The 15551-nt window shown below is 39.8% G+C and overlaps 1 protein-coding gene across 1 annotated transcript in view; it reads right to left on the bottom strand.

Moving 5' to 3' along the window:
• Window positions 1–469: 469 nt before the first annotated feature.
• The window catches only part of SPIN1 (spindlin 1), a 53050-nt gene continuing 37968 nt past the window's right edge, over window positions 470–15551 (bottom strand). Inside the window, 3 exon segments of the mRNA XM_024198936.1 lie at window positions 470–967; window positions 7533–7766; window positions 8971–9224. Coding sequence (XP_024054704.1) covers window positions 768–967; window positions 7533–7766; window positions 8971–9224 — 688 coding nt within the window. The 3' untranslated portion in view covers window positions 470–767.

Raw genomic sequence — 15551 nt, 5'->3', positions numbered from 1 at the left:
GCCTTGTTTTGTGTAGTTTTACTGGTTCCTTCAACTTGTAAATGTGGGCCTGCATTTTCTAATCAACAGTTTATATAGATGATTAAACCTTTTATAGTTTAAAGCCTTTTCACTGAAAGGTGCAAGTCAAACACTTGATGTTGTACTGTCTTGTGTCTACGAAGATGCACGAATATTCCCATGTACTGCTAATTCTTAAAAAGCTACTTTGAAATAAGGTGTAGAAACACAGTAGATTGATGTTACTTGGGTTAGGCACTCCTTAAACACTGCACAAACCAACCATTTACTTTTTTTGAAATCATCTCAGCCCCAACCCTGAAAACAAGGACTGCCAGTAGCCAAGAAATTAAATTTAATGTTACATAAGAAGGCAATATTGAAAATATCAAACTACACTTGCATGTGGCAGTTGAACAGGTGAGTGCGAGGTTGAAGAAAAAGTTAAAGGCTATGAAATTTTTTTTAGATTAATGATTACAATACTAGATCAACTTTACACAGCCTGAATTTGCAGCTGTTTACTTTAACTCCCTCTCCCCAAAAATATAGTGACTTCCTTCAAGAAAAGGAGTTCCCTTACACAAAATGTGTCATGTTCACACAAATTTGTTTGTATTATTCAGAACAAAACAGTTTTGTTGGCAGAGATTGTGGGTTCGCAGGGACATTTAAGCTTTCATTAAACTGGAAAGCAGTCAAGTCTTTGTGTCTACAAATTTTACATTTAATAGTTCCACAAGTTTGGCAAAAGTTCACGATGATGTCTAAGATGTTTTCACCAAATCATAGACATAAATATGGAAATCATCATCAAACTTGATGAAATAGACAGAAGGTTTGGCTTCAACTTGATGAATGACCATGCCAGTCCTTTTAGAGCCATCTTCTTTGGCATATTCAACTTGTTTGCCTACCAGGCTGTCCACAACTTCACCTGGTTCCCGTTCTGCTGGAGGTGAATCATCTGTAACACAAAAATATGATGTGTTTAGTTAGGAGTTTAAGGGTTTTCAATCCACATAACAACTGCAAAGACCTCTTCAGAATGTATAAAAATATCAGGAGTCGTGAGAAGAGATGAATTACAATGTTTGAGAAGAACATTTTAGAAGTTGTAGTCTATTCAGTCAAAGAGGGTTCATCAGTTCCACAATTTACCATTACAGGAAAAAATGTACTTGGGTAACACTGCAACCAGAATATTAAGAAACTGAAATCTTATACTAGCCTCCTAGACTTCCTGCATCCATTAGCTCCTATGTAGTCACATGCACATAAAGCAAAATAACAAATGAGGAAGTTCTTTGAGATGTGTGGTCCCTGTCTGTATTCCACTGTGGGTTATGCATGCAGACCATGTGTCTGGAGCCAGAGAATTTGAAACTAGTATCTGTGTATGTGCCCTGGCTCACCTCTATAGTTCCTTCTCTACCATGAATCAGATAAAATCTGAAGCAGAGGGTGGGAAGTGCATTACAGATAGGGACCACACATCTTAAAGACCCTCCAGTTACAGGTAAGTCACCTCCTTTTCTTATTCGAGTGATGGTCCCTATTGTAGTCCACTGTGAGTGATTGACAAATAGTATCTAAACAGGAGGAGGGTGCGAGGATGTGGCCGATGGGGCTGAGCAGACTACCATTGTTCCACAGGAGGCATCAGCAGAACAATCCTGTACCAGGGAATAATCTGTTGCAAATGGTTGAATGGAACTCCACATAGCTGCTTTACAAGTGTCCAGGAGGGTACCTCCTGAAGAGATGCTACCGGCTGTTGCTTGCGCTCTGGTGGAATGAGCTCTTAGCCCCAGCGTGAAGGGGGAGGGGTTTGAGAGCTGATAGAGTAGAATGCAGCCAGATACCCATTTGGAGATTCTCTGGGTGGAGGTGGCCTGCCTCTGACTGTTGTTGATACAGAGACAAAATAGTCACAGGGATTTCCTGATTGATTTTGTTCTATGCAGGTAGAAAGCCAAGGCTCATCGAACATCGAGAGAGTGGAATCTGCGGAAGTGTGTGGTTTTGGGAAGAACACAGCTAAGTGAATGGATTGGTTAAGGTCAAATTCCAAAACTACTTTAGGGATAAATTTGGGGTGTAGATGTAAGGAAACCTTAACCTTATGGAATACAGTGTATGGAGGGTCACCCATCATTACTCCAAATTTCCCAACGTTTCTTGCTGATGTGATGGCTACACGAAAGGCGACATTCATGGAAAGGAAGGACATGGAGCAAGCAGCTAAAGGCTCAAAGGAGAGTCTTGTTAGCACTGAGAGAATGAGATTCAGGTTCCACTGGGATGCAAGCTTCTGAGTAGGCAGGAAGGTTCTTACCTAAGCCTTTCCAGAATCTATTAGGCAGTGGGTGTGCGAAACCTCAGTAGTCTTGAGAAGGTGAATGGTATGTACTGATTGCTGCCAAGTGGACTCATAAGGAGCTGATGCAAGGAGCCATGACTCCCTGCACATGACAATAGCAGTTGCCATAACTCTAGAAGAGGTATCAGTGGCACTGACTGCAGATTGGAGGGTGGTCCTGGCTATCAGTTTGCTTTCATCCATCAAAGCTAGGAAATGAGCTCTGTCAGTAAACTTCACAAACTTGCCATAGTTCAGGGAATTGTATTTAGCCAGCAATGCCTGGTAATTGGCTATTCTGCACTGGAGGCTGGATGATGAGAAGAACTTTCTTCCCAGTAGATCCAGGTGTTTATCCTCCTTGTCCGCAGGAGTAGACCTGGCATGTTGCTGTCTGGTCCTTTCAGAGACGGCATGGACCAACAACGAATTAGGAGCTGTGTGAGACAACAAAAATTCTTCACCCTTAACTGGCACATAACAATGCTTCTCTGCCCCTTTGAGGGTAGGAGCACAGGTAGCAGAGGTGGCCAAACTGTACTAGCTTGTTCCAGTATAGTTTTGTTAACAGAGAGGTGCAGCATGATTAAGAGTTTGCCCTGGATCTCCTCAAGGAGAACATGAAGCTCTCCAGTGACTCTGCAGAGAAGGTCCTAGAACTTCCTCTTCCTGAAGTCATTGCGGAGAGAGAGAGAGAGAGAGAGAGAGAGAGAGAATGTATGTATGTATGTATGTATGTATGGAGATGCAGAAGCCACCGCTTCATCTGGGGATGATGATGGCAGTGTTGCTGGTTCTGGTGGAACCAACACATAGTATTCTTCCTCTTCTGTCAGATCCAGAGGTAGATCGGAGCAAATAGGTGCTAGAACTAGGAGTGCAGGGGATGATGCTGCACCCCTGGCTTGAAATGGTTTCCGTCATATACAAGGTTACAGTTTGGTTCAATGGCTCTCAGCACCCCCATTATACAAATTGTTCCAGCACCCCTGATTTGAGCATTCCCTTAGAGAGGAGGCAAGGGGTGACTCCCTAGTAAATTGGATCGACTCTGCAGGGTGGTACTGGTCCCGAGGCCCCCAATATGGCCAGCAGGAGGGGTCAGTGAGTGGTCACAGAGGCCCCCGTGGCCTGGGGTGCCAACGGCTCTAAGTCAGATGAGGCGGGGGTTGTTCTTGAGCTTGTGTGGGTCTTTTGGGTAGGGGAGGATAAGTATGGTAAGGGAAGAGCAGTTCATCAGCTGGCTCCTAATCTTCCGAGGAGAAGGCTGATTCCGATTCCAGTGGTGGTACCATTGGTGCCGTTGGAGGGGAAATGTATTCTGCATCTGGTGGGGGTGGGAGTTGACAAGCTCTATCCTGCAGTGGTTTCTCTCAGAGGAGATATTATCTCCTGGAAATTGAGGGTCCCGATAGAGGAGGGGATTCTGAATCCAGGAAAGAGAAAATATCCTGGGGGTGGCAACAGATTTGGACCTCTGTGGTATAAGGGGGACTCTGCTTGTCTGGACCATCAGAGCCAGCAAGGAGGGTGGTATCCCGCAGTGACTGGGATTTATCTGTACTGTTTGGAAGCAACTGGGAACGACGGTACCAACAGGACACGGTCTGGAACCAATGGAGCCAAATGCTTATAAGCTTTCTTGTTGTACCTCTGGGACTTAGTATGTCCTAAGTCCTCATGGGCTGAGCTAGTAGGTTTGCTTACAGCTGCATCGGACTTCTTTGAAGTGAATTTTCAGGAAGATAGTCTCTAGCTTTCTAGCTTCCTGAAAAGGCCTCGGCATAGGGTCGGGGGGGGGGGGGGAGAGGGGGAAGGAGTATCTCTCCCACATCAGACTTTGCAGCAGAAGGCGCACTCCTTGTGGAATCAGGCTGATGTACAGGGAGGGTTCCCCAGCCTGGGTCTGACTGGATACTGCACCTCACCACGATATGAGCTTCCTCAAGTCCGTACAGATATGAGCAGTACGATATGAGCTTCCTCAAAGCAGTACGATATGAGCTTCCTCAAGGCAGTACAGATAACGTTAGTGGTCTTCACTGACCGAGAAGGATTGTAGGCAGGAAGCACAGAGTTTGAAGCCCAGGGTCCTGGGCATAGTCCAGTACCCAAATGAGGTACAGGGGGTTACCCCCCATAGACTAATCAAATGCTAGAATTGTTAAAACTGCTTAAACTATAAACTATTAGGAGTGTTAACTATTTACAATGAGGTTATTTATTATTTATAGGAGAAAGTTGAAGCTGTGGATGCTAAAGTTGCAAGAAACTTGAGTGATTTTCTCAGAGCTTTATCCTAAACTTAACATCAAGTTTATTTAACTTAGCCTCCTTTGGTAATCAGAGTGTGGCTTAAAAAAAAAAGAAAATTGGTGTAGTTTCAGAATTCCTTCTGAATCAGACTTTGTTTGGGAAAAATTTAGTGTCAGGACAAAAAAAAAAAAAAAAAAAAAAAAAAAAAAAAAAACATCTTTCCCAAAAAGAATACAGTAAAGAAAGGTCAGCCATAAAAGCCTACAGTTCAGTTACTCTCCTTGCAGATGTAATAGAAAAGAAAAAGGTTGTATTATGGACAGGTGGTAAAGCACCCTTCCAAAGGTTTTAATAGAAGCTCCATCAATTTAAGTGCTAAGTTTCAAGCCCACACAGACATCCTTAGGACACTGAATTTCTGTACTCAAGAGCACAATTCAGGCCACTAGCTTCCCCAAACCTAGGGAAGACTGACTGTTCCTGGTATAGTGTCTGGAAACACAGTGACAAGTACGAGAGGCTCCAACATCAAGCCCAGGAGATCAGAGTATCAGAACTCATTAACTCAATCTGTAACAACGAAAAGCATGTACGCCTTGTCCCCTCATCTATGAGACGGGGGTGGGAGGGGAGAGGAGTGAGGGAAGGGAAGACATAAAATGATGGCCGAAGTCCAATAAAAAGCCATTTGTCAGAGTTGGGATCCTTTCCTGTCCTTAAACAGAAAAAAGGACAAGGGACATTTTAAATTGCTTTTAGTAGAACACTGATTTATTGATTCATGACCCCATTTCTGAAACAGAGTTTGTACCACTGACTTATTTAGGAACAGGTAGAATTACAGCCTCCATCATCTGTGATTCATGCTGGTGGCACACAAGTTTTTTCCCCACTGCCAGATGGAGAAGCTGGGTTGGTCTGATAATTAGCATATCACTCCAAAGAGCCATTAAGTCACAACATAGGCTGTAACCATGAGTATATCTTGGTTGTTCAGGTACAATGACACTGGTGTGATATTGTCTACTAATAACTGTACCACATAGTCCTATATCTACATGAAGAGATAGTTAAGAACCCAATGAATGGCTTCCAGATCTAATGTTTATGGAAAGCTTCACCCATCAAGGACTCCAACAACCAAATGAACAACCCATTATAAAGCCAAAGCATCCATCACAATTCATTCACCTAGATAGAAGGGCAAAGGGGTCCACTCTTGAAAATTTTTTGTTGTTATTTTTTTTAAAGGAGTTTTCGTGTTTGTTTTCTATATTTGCAATTCAACGTTTTCTACCCTGGAAGACACTGAATACCTGGAGATCTACTATTAATATAACAGCACAAGCACAATATAACAGGACAAGAAACTCATTCATTGAAGGTGGGGGCATATGATTTTTATTCAGACTATTTAAAATACTGCTTTTTGTTTTTCCTCTGTCTCGTTTTTAAAGATTCAGCACTTCTCTCCTTCAGTTAATGGAAGAAAAATCTTCTAGTACCCATCGGATACTCCTTCCCCTCGCCAAATCCACCGAGCAGCCAAGGGGGGAAATGGAAAAAAAAAATCAAACTAATAGTTTCACTGCTGATCGTTTTAGCAGAAACGCTGAGCTAATGTGCTTAATAATCATAGCTGGATGTAGGGGTATATATGCTACAGTGAAGTGAGGGAGACAACCTCTTTCCCTCCAAAGTTTATACAATGTAACCTCTATTCCTGGCCAAGAGGGAGACAAGAGATACAGCCCCCCTTCTCTCTAGTACCAAAAGCTTCAACCGCCACCTGGATTTTAAAAAAAAATCCAAGACACACAATCACCCCTCTACCTTCCTGGATTTCAAAAACCCATCTCTTAAAATCTACAGCCTCCCCTGGAATAACTCCTGTAACAAACATGGTCAATACGAAATCTGCAACATACGGAGCACGAAGTTTGGGGGCAGTGTAAAGTGAAATTTAATCAAAAAGGGAATAATATTAAGACATGGGTAATTTTTAATGAACTAACATTCAAGTCTTTAAACATCTCTAAAAGAATTCTATTCTATTCTTTTTATCATACCAACTTGCAAACAAACTGGTTATTCCTATCTACAGTTACAGGGCTGAAAATTAAATTTAGGGAAAAACCTTCACTATGTGTATATATTAATTTCATTGTGTATCATAATGTTTGAATGGCACATGTGCACACACATCGGTTTCCCTTATCATCTTTGCTATAGCTCGACTGACTCAGAAACACACGTACCAAAAGTCTTTAAGAGTTATCACCCAAAATTCCCACGTCCTGATGTGATCATTTAAGAAAACAGTGTTTAATTTGGTGACAATGATGCTAATTTGTGCAAAATACTTTGAAAGAAATTCCAAATTCCTTTGTTACACTTGCTGTATGTCTGGTTTAGAAACACAGACTGTCAAGGACTACAAGTGTTTTCCTACATGCATTGTTTCATTTTAAAATGAACACTTATTTCCCCCCCCCCCCCCGCCGCCACCCCCAAACACACACAACATTTATTTAGTGTACATGAATTCATCTAGTTTCACTTTAGCCCTTGTGATCTGTTATATTTAGTTAAAAGGTAACACAAAGGAACAAAAAAAGCCTAACTTTGCTTTCCCATCAAAATAGTGCTATGATTAAACCAATATTTTTGAGGGAGAATACCTAAAGACATGGAAAAAGTGGATGGTGGTAGGATAAGCTAATAAAATTACCATTTTATCCTGGTTTCAAATGACCACCATTTAAGAGTCATCCCTAATATTAAGATCATATGAATCTTCTGCAGTTCTTGCAGTTCGTCAGCTCTTTCATTTCAGTAAACAAACAAACCCAATGTTTATGGAAAGTGAGCTGTCATTTTGGTTTAGAAGAAAAAAAAGTACTGGCGTACTTACTGGAATCAGGCATAATGCGGAGGTCACCTTCTTTATAGTCATCTAAGAGCTGATACATGTACAAGACAGGATCCTTCTCATAAGTAATATAAAACCACGTGTTCATTATAGGAGCTCGAGCCAAGACCATCCCCCTCCACTCATCTTTTGAGCCATCTTCTGTTTCAAACATATGTTCCACAGCTTTGCCAATCATTGTGTCTGCCAGGTGGGCATCACTGATTCGAGATGAAGCTGAAATACGTACACAATATTGCATAAAATTCAGGACCACTCGGAAGCCTGCATACTACATCTTCAATAGAAATCATAAAAAGGGCTTCATTCAAATTGTTTTCTTTACAAAATAGACAAAATAATTATATGAATTAACTGGCGGATATTTTTATTCTCTGGGTATATCCAGATTACAAAGATGCGGAATTCTAGCTATGGTTATTAAATAAGGGCTTGTCTACATTGTCAGTTATTCTAGAATAGCTATTCCTGATTAAATTCCATGTGTGGACACACTTATTCTGGAACAAGAGCATCCACACATGGAGCTAATCAGGAAATTAATCCACTTTAAACTCACACCCCTACTGTAGTCCAGATTAATTTTTACGTGCAGACAAGCCCTAACTTACACTACAGAAAAGTATAATTAGAAACACTAAGGAAAACCGATTGTGAGTTACAAAGCAGATACCACAACATCTTTGTTTCTATTAAAAAAAAACTTTTAGCAAAAGGGGTGAGGGCTGATCATAAAATAGCCTCTAAAGTTTTCTACTGTCACTGAATTTTTTTCTTCTTGAAACACTGCTAACTCCTTGCAGCCAATAAAAAAAGCTGATCTAGTTTGAGAGTCAGTGACACTTGGCGTGAATTCTGAACTTTAATAAGTGTTTCAGACATCCTGCAGGTTTTAAAAATTCAGACTGAGCTATTGAAAACAAACACATTAATTCAATTATTTCATTTTTAAAGAAATTTCACTTTATTTTTATTACTTCTCAGGAAAGGCATATGAGAAACACTTAATACAGGACCACAGAATATGTAGTACAGCAAAGAAAATTCTCATGAAATTGAACTGTAAAATGTGAACTCTCACTCAGCATCAACAATTTAACATGTAACAGAAATATTAGTCTAAGCATTACATAAGCTTTTTAGAGCCAAATCTTGGCTGTGAATAAGGTTGATCAATATTATATCATATATAAGTATGCCAATTAGATGACAATTTACAGTACTGAACTTCTATAGCACTCAATGTAATATAAAAATATGTTATTTAATTTGTGAGAGTAAAATTCCCTCCTCACTCCAAAATAAGGAGAACATTTACTAATGAAAGTCCACAGACTTGACAAAATGCAATCCAGCAGCTCCATCCAGCATCCTGTCCAGAGCATGCAATATATATGTACGTGCATCAAAAAGCACTTACCAACTCTGTCTGGAAGGACTTCAAGCGCTGACACTCTTTCATCTTTGTGCAGTTCTAGTCCATAGACGCAATCAAATCCATCATACTTAATAAGGTAGAGAGAAGGATTTACAGGAACCTGATCAAGAACTGTCCCCTTCCATTGTGTTACAGGTCCACTCCCTTCTTTCCATCCATGCTGTATTCTGCACCCTACAATATTTCTTCGGGGCTGAGAAATGGGTTTGCTAGGTCCTACGTTGTTTCGATGCTTTCTGTATATAGATACAAACAGGATTAAGCTAGTGTGCAGAAAAATGTTTATTATTCTATTTATAATCCAATGTAGTTCAATGTTTTATTTTAATATACAAGTATTCCTTATTTTTTTATCTAATGTTGGACAAATTCTAATGCAGTTTGTATTATAGTGCACCTCTTTTTGAATAGGCCAAATTACTGTACTAATTGCCTTAAATTATTTAGGAAACACACTACTACAATGCTGAAAAGAAAAACTACGGTCCTGTGATTAGTTGCTATGCTGCCAAATAATTTGAAACTAACCGAGCTGGTCAAATTTTTGCCCTAACAGATTTTCAGCAAAAATGCAGTTTTATCAAAATAAAAGTGTTTTGTAGGAACTTATCAATTTTAACAAAAATTGACAGAAAAAGATCCGAAAGTTGCATTTCAATAGAGTAGGCTGAAATCTTTTAGTTTCTACTTTAATATTAAAATATTATATTCTACATTACACATCTGGGATGGTTTAGGTATACTTGATCTGCCTCGGCATGGGGAGCAGATTTGGGTGACCTTTCGAGGTCCCTTCCAGCCCTACATTTCCATGATCCTACATATAAAATATAATATAAAAAAGTTTAAACATTTCCTGAATCAAAACTGTGCTGAACTGAAATTTTTCTGAACTTTCAATTTGTGGGAAATTTTGAACTTTCAGATTTTTGCTCGGATTTGGAATGAAATTTTTTGAAACGTCAGAATTCCTTGCCAATTGAACCTCCTGAAAGCACAACTCACCTGTTTTAAAAGCTCAATTCAGACATCAAAAGGAAAGTTTAATTAGAGCCATGCCTATATCTCCTATTAACAAGGCATCAATATTTGTCTGATGCTTAACTAATCTGAGGCCAATATGAAGGATGCCTCTCACACCCACAAGAAGGACAAGCAGTAGCCATTAGCATTTGTTGGTCAACAGTTTGTAGTAGTGTGTTTATGTATTTTCTCTGTTCTCCATGCTTATGCTGGAGTTCAAGTAACTTTTCAAACTATCAGTAAGTGCAGCATCGCCTGAGAAGTGCTCATCAAACATAGGCGTAGCATGCCAACAAGAAAAGCACTCTTTTGATGTTCCTTTTCAGTACAACGCCACTAGGGTCAGATGCAAGGAAGGAGCAGTATGGAAGATTCTCCTTAGAGTGAGCAGTGAGGACTAGCAATCCACTTCTGCTCCTCTCTCTCTTCAGTGGTTTATTCTTTCTTTATGGAACCTGCCACCAAAAACAAATAATTGCCAGCACAAACCACTTGCCAATGGTTAATAATGCCAAGTCTTCATCAGTTATGGTTGTGAGAGATCTTACTTTTGCTATCTGACAAAGTACCAAACTGTAACTAGCAGTATTTAACATTTAAAAGTCTTATTTTTGTAATTCATTAAAACAAGTGACAATTTATAGCATCTATGTAGGAACTATATGGTTACCAGTATATTGTAGCCATTTTCAAGAGATAGAAATATATGTATTAAATTATTTCATATATTATTTATTTTAGCTTGCAATAATCTGCACCATTAATACACTATTCACATGGCTATCAGATTAAGATAAATCATTGTTTTTTCTTATGATAAACTTTAGATAATTTTAATACAGTTTTACAATAAATATTGTTTGCTGCAACCTTGCCAACTTCATTTAACCTGGTACAAATATTTACACAGCATTAATTACTTTAATTATTAGAAACTGAATGTCACAAAAAGCAACCTATACCGTTCTCAGAAAAAAGTTGGCAACAGTGTAAAGCATTCTCAGCAGTAGTGAGCAGCCTGTCAGATCAGTTACTTACCTTACAGTAACTGAAGCTCAAGCTGCATAGTTTCCTAAGGGTATTCTTGCCCCAGGCACCTGAGACCGGAAGATTTTTCAGTTGCAAGGTCCATTGATCTGTGCCTGCATCCTACACCACCTTGTGCTCTGAATCAAGGGCATTAAGGGGTGGCACAGTCTGACCACCTCTCCAGTTCCTAACTCTACCCTGAATCAAGAGAGGATGTGAGAAGAGAGGAAGGAGGGTGGGTTGTGCAATACCCATAGGGACCACACATCTCAGAGAAGTCCAGTTACTGCAAGATAAGTAACCTTACTTTCTTCTTTGAGTGCTGTTCCCTATGGGTATTCACTGTAGTTGACTCCCACGCAGCACTCATTGGAGGAGGAGGGTGCAAGCAAAAATGCTGTGCCATAGATCGCAGGACAAAAGTAGGCATCTGATGGTGAAGCTTGAGCAAGGGCTTGATGTCCAATAAAAATGTGACTCGAGCCCCAAGGTGCCAGTCTAAAGATTTTTGAGGTGAATTCTTTGCAGGGAAGACACTGAGGTAGCTTGTGCTCCGGTTGGGTGAGCCCTGACACTCTGTAGCAAAGGGTCATTCATAATCACGTAGCCAAGGAGGATGCAGTACAAAGTCCATTTACAGAGTCTTTGCAAAGGGACTGCTTCTCCTTTAATTCTCTCGGTGATGGAAACCCATAGTCTCAGCAACTTCCTAAAGGACTTTGTCTTTTACAAGTAGACGAGAACTCTGCAGACATACCCGTTACTGTGGGATTTGGAGAAGAAAATAGGCAATTTTGATTCAAGTGAAATTCAGAGGGAACCTTTGGATGAACCTGAGATGGAATCTCAAGGGGACTATCTCTGTGAAACACAGTATAGGGAAGGGTCTGTTCGAATGGTGGGCTGAGAGAATCAGGTTCAGGTTCTAGAGAGATGTAGGTTTTCATAATTTTTGGGGGGAGGGGAAGAGAGATTCTGATAATACCCTTTAAGAATCTCACAGCTGTAGGATGGGTGAAAACCAAGCAGCTCACCATCAGAGGATTGAAGAAGTTAATAGCTGCTAAATATACTCACAAGGAATGAATAGATAGAGCAGATGTCTTTAAGGACATATCTTCTCCAGACTAAACAAACCCAATTTTTTTTAATCTTCCCTCAGAGGTCAAGTTTTCTAGACCTTTAATAATTTTTGTTGCTCTTCTCTGGACTTTCTCCGATTTGTCCACATCTTTTCTGCAATGTGGCACCCAGAACTGGACACAACACTCCAGTTGAGGCCTGATCAGCATGGTGTAGAGCGGAAGAATTACTTCTCTTGTCTTGCTTATAACACTCCTGCTAATACATCCCAGAATGATTTTTTTTTTTTTTTGCAACGATGTTACACTGCTAACATATATTTAACTTGTGATCCACTATGACCCCCAAATCTCTTTCTGCAGTACTCCTTCCTAGGCAGTCATTTCCCATTTTGTATGTGTGCAACTGATTGTTCCTTCCTAAGCGGAGTACTTAGCATTTGTCCTTATTGAATTTCATCCTATTTACTTCAGACCATTTGTCCAGAACATTTTAAATTTTAATCCTATCCTCCAAAGTAGCTGCAAGATAACAGCTTGGTATTGTCCGTATACTTTGTAAGTGTACTCTCTATGCCATTGTCTAATCACGATGATTGTAGAGTGTTTCCTGCTGTTAAGGATGGTTTGGACCTCTTCCCGCACAATCTCTCTAATCTCTTTGTCTATCCAAAAACCATACTGCCAGATGGAGGGACCCTGGCTTGCAATGGTTGTTCTGGTCTCTGTTCTGAGGCTGTATGTTCGGGAACGGTTGTAAGCATATGCATGGGTAAGAGGTGCAGGGGGTCAGTCCGATATTTCAGCGTGCTCTTTGCTTTTGGTATGGTCAGTGCAGATACATGCTCCCATGAGCTCTAGACACACCCCTACCTGGGTGTGGAGTCTGACTAGATGAGAGAGTAGGGGAGAAGCAGTCGTTTTCTTCAAGAACTTACGAGGCTATTTAACCTGCTTCTTATGGGGACATTTACCCATACCCTCCTCATGTCTCTGTTTACAGAAGTCCTCAAATTTGATCAAGGATCCTGAGCTAGGGAGTGCCAGTGCTGGAGGGGCACTACTTGGTAGCTCCAGTCGATGTGCTGGGAAGCTCAACATCCAGGATCAGATTGGGGCCCCATGGAGAGCTCAATTAAATATCTGCAAAGCTAGAACTCACAAGACTGTCTAGTTCATGGGGGAAAGAATGGCAGTTCTCACACTTAGAAGGAATGTGTAATTCCTTGAGATAGTACAGGCAGCTCTTGTGAGGATCACTAACGAGGAAGACCCGGAAGGCAGGCAATTCATGCCACCCCTTACACACTTGGTTCAGAGCATGAGGTGGTGTAGAGCACAGGCATAGACTGCTACTGAAAAATCTTCCTGTCTGAGGTGAGTGGAGCACATGCTCACCCACAGTGAGTATCAATAGGGACCTGCACTCAGAACAAATAGTGCTTGGCAGAGATCCAAGACATGACGGATAGTAGTGAGATCTGGAAAAACTGTTCATAGAATGCTTCCATCATTCTATAAGGTTGCTGAAGTAGGAAATGTACTATTCCATCAGATATAATTAGAACTATACATTCACTGGGAACTGCAATTCCTCTAAATTTCTCTCAACTCCAGCCTTGCATTCTCCATGAAGAAATTCTTGGTGGGCAGTTCAACAGTATTTTCTTTATTTTCAGATTTCACTTCTGTCACAATTATATGCAGTCTTTAGCAGTATTTTCTAGAAAGGCTTTGAGTGGCCACCCTGGCATCACAGGTTACTATAACACATACATAACTGAAACCTTTTCCCAATTAAATACAGCAGAAACATGAAGTTCAGTATTTTGTTTTTATAAGCAACTTTTGTTAAGTACATGTTCAAAACATGTGTGTTTAAGAGATATAACAGGTCTCTGCTAATTTCTCTTGTTAACTTTTCTTACTAAATACACCTCTACCTCGATATAACGCTGTCCTCGGGAGCCAAAAAAATCTTACCACATTATAGGTGAAACTGCGTTATATCAAACTTGCTTTGATCCACCGGAGTGCGCAGCCTCGCCCCCCCGGAGCACTGCTTTACCACCTTATATCTGAATTTGTGTTATATCGGGTCCCGTTATATCGGGGTAGAGGTGTATATCCACTACAATGTCAGCAATATTTCATTAGGAAGGAATCAGTGATGTGAAATTTGTTCCTGCACAATGAAAATAATCTGATTTTTTGTGCAATAAGTTTACTTCAACATAGAGTCCCACGCTAAGACATCTTTTGATTAACTATTTGGTGAATAAGCCTAATTCTTTCTGAATGCTAACTGAAAAAAATCTATTAGGACAAGTGTTCAAAGAGACACTTCCAAGTTTAGATAATTTTAACAAGTTTTTGAACATGTTACCAATACCTTAGAATTAAATTTGAATTTTTAAAAATATCTATTCCCCCCCACATCATTTATGCTTTACATTTCACTCATTTTAGACTTAGTAAACCACTCTGTTTCAATTTTGTTTATAGTCAGTTTCACTTTCTGGTTATAATGCATATAACGCTTCAATATTGGGACTGCAAATAATTCAGGGGGATATTTAAATAAAAACCACTAGTCGTTTTCAGTGAAATAAAGTTCCACAATCACTTTAACTTAAATTTTGGGCCTGAACTACCTTTAAAATAACTAACAAGCTTCTAGCTCATAGCTACTTTTAAACACACCACTGCCTAAAGAAAGCATCATGAATGCAAACTTATAAAGTAAAAGCGAACCAGTATCTCTTCTAAAAGATACTGAATTTAAGAATAACTATTTCCAAAGTGTTTTACAGTTGAAGAGACGCCAAATAGTTTTTTTATTGTACTGAGATTTACAATTTCAAATTAAGGTCATACATGAGGAAAATATTAAAGTCAATGAACAGCTGTAATAACTTAATTATAGTTTAGTGCTACTTTTTAAAAAAAATGAATGGTTTTACAGCACAATTAAAGTTGTTTGGGTGCCCTAAGTGTGCTTTTCCAACCTTAACATATTTGGATTTTTTAAACTTAATCTTAACTCTCTATTTCCTGGTCTTATGCTGCTTGTTTCTGGGATAATTACAAAATCCTTGTAATATATTTTACCCTAAATTAGTGATCTATATTTTTAACCTTAACTCCATTTTAGCAGTTTGTCTCGGAATAGAGCCCAGAAATCTTAGTTTCTCCAACATGCTGCTATCCATCAGATAATCATGTAACTCACTGGCAAAGTGTATCATGACCATCTCTACCAACCAGAACAAACAGAGCATTACAGATGAAAAGCCAGCTGTCTTTAGTAGAAGCATGCCATCCTGCTGAAACAGTAGCCTTCTTTATTCAGGGCACGGATAGCTTCAATCCCATTGGAAACCTTCAGTCTCATTTTAAATTATGGAAAACTATGGCCATTGTGAGTGA

This window comes from Terrapene carolina, unplaced genomic scaffold (assembly GCF_002925995.2).
Source record: "Terrapene carolina triunguis isolate 2854851 unplaced genomic scaffold, T_m_triunguis-2.0 Scaffold113, whole genome shotgun sequence".
NCBI classification, from domain to species: domain Eukaryota; kingdom Metazoa; phylum Chordata; order Testudines; family Emydidae; genus Terrapene; species Terrapene triunguis.
The sequence above is the reverse complement of the archived record's forward strand: the minus strand, read 5'-3'. Positions and strand labels throughout refer to the sequence as shown.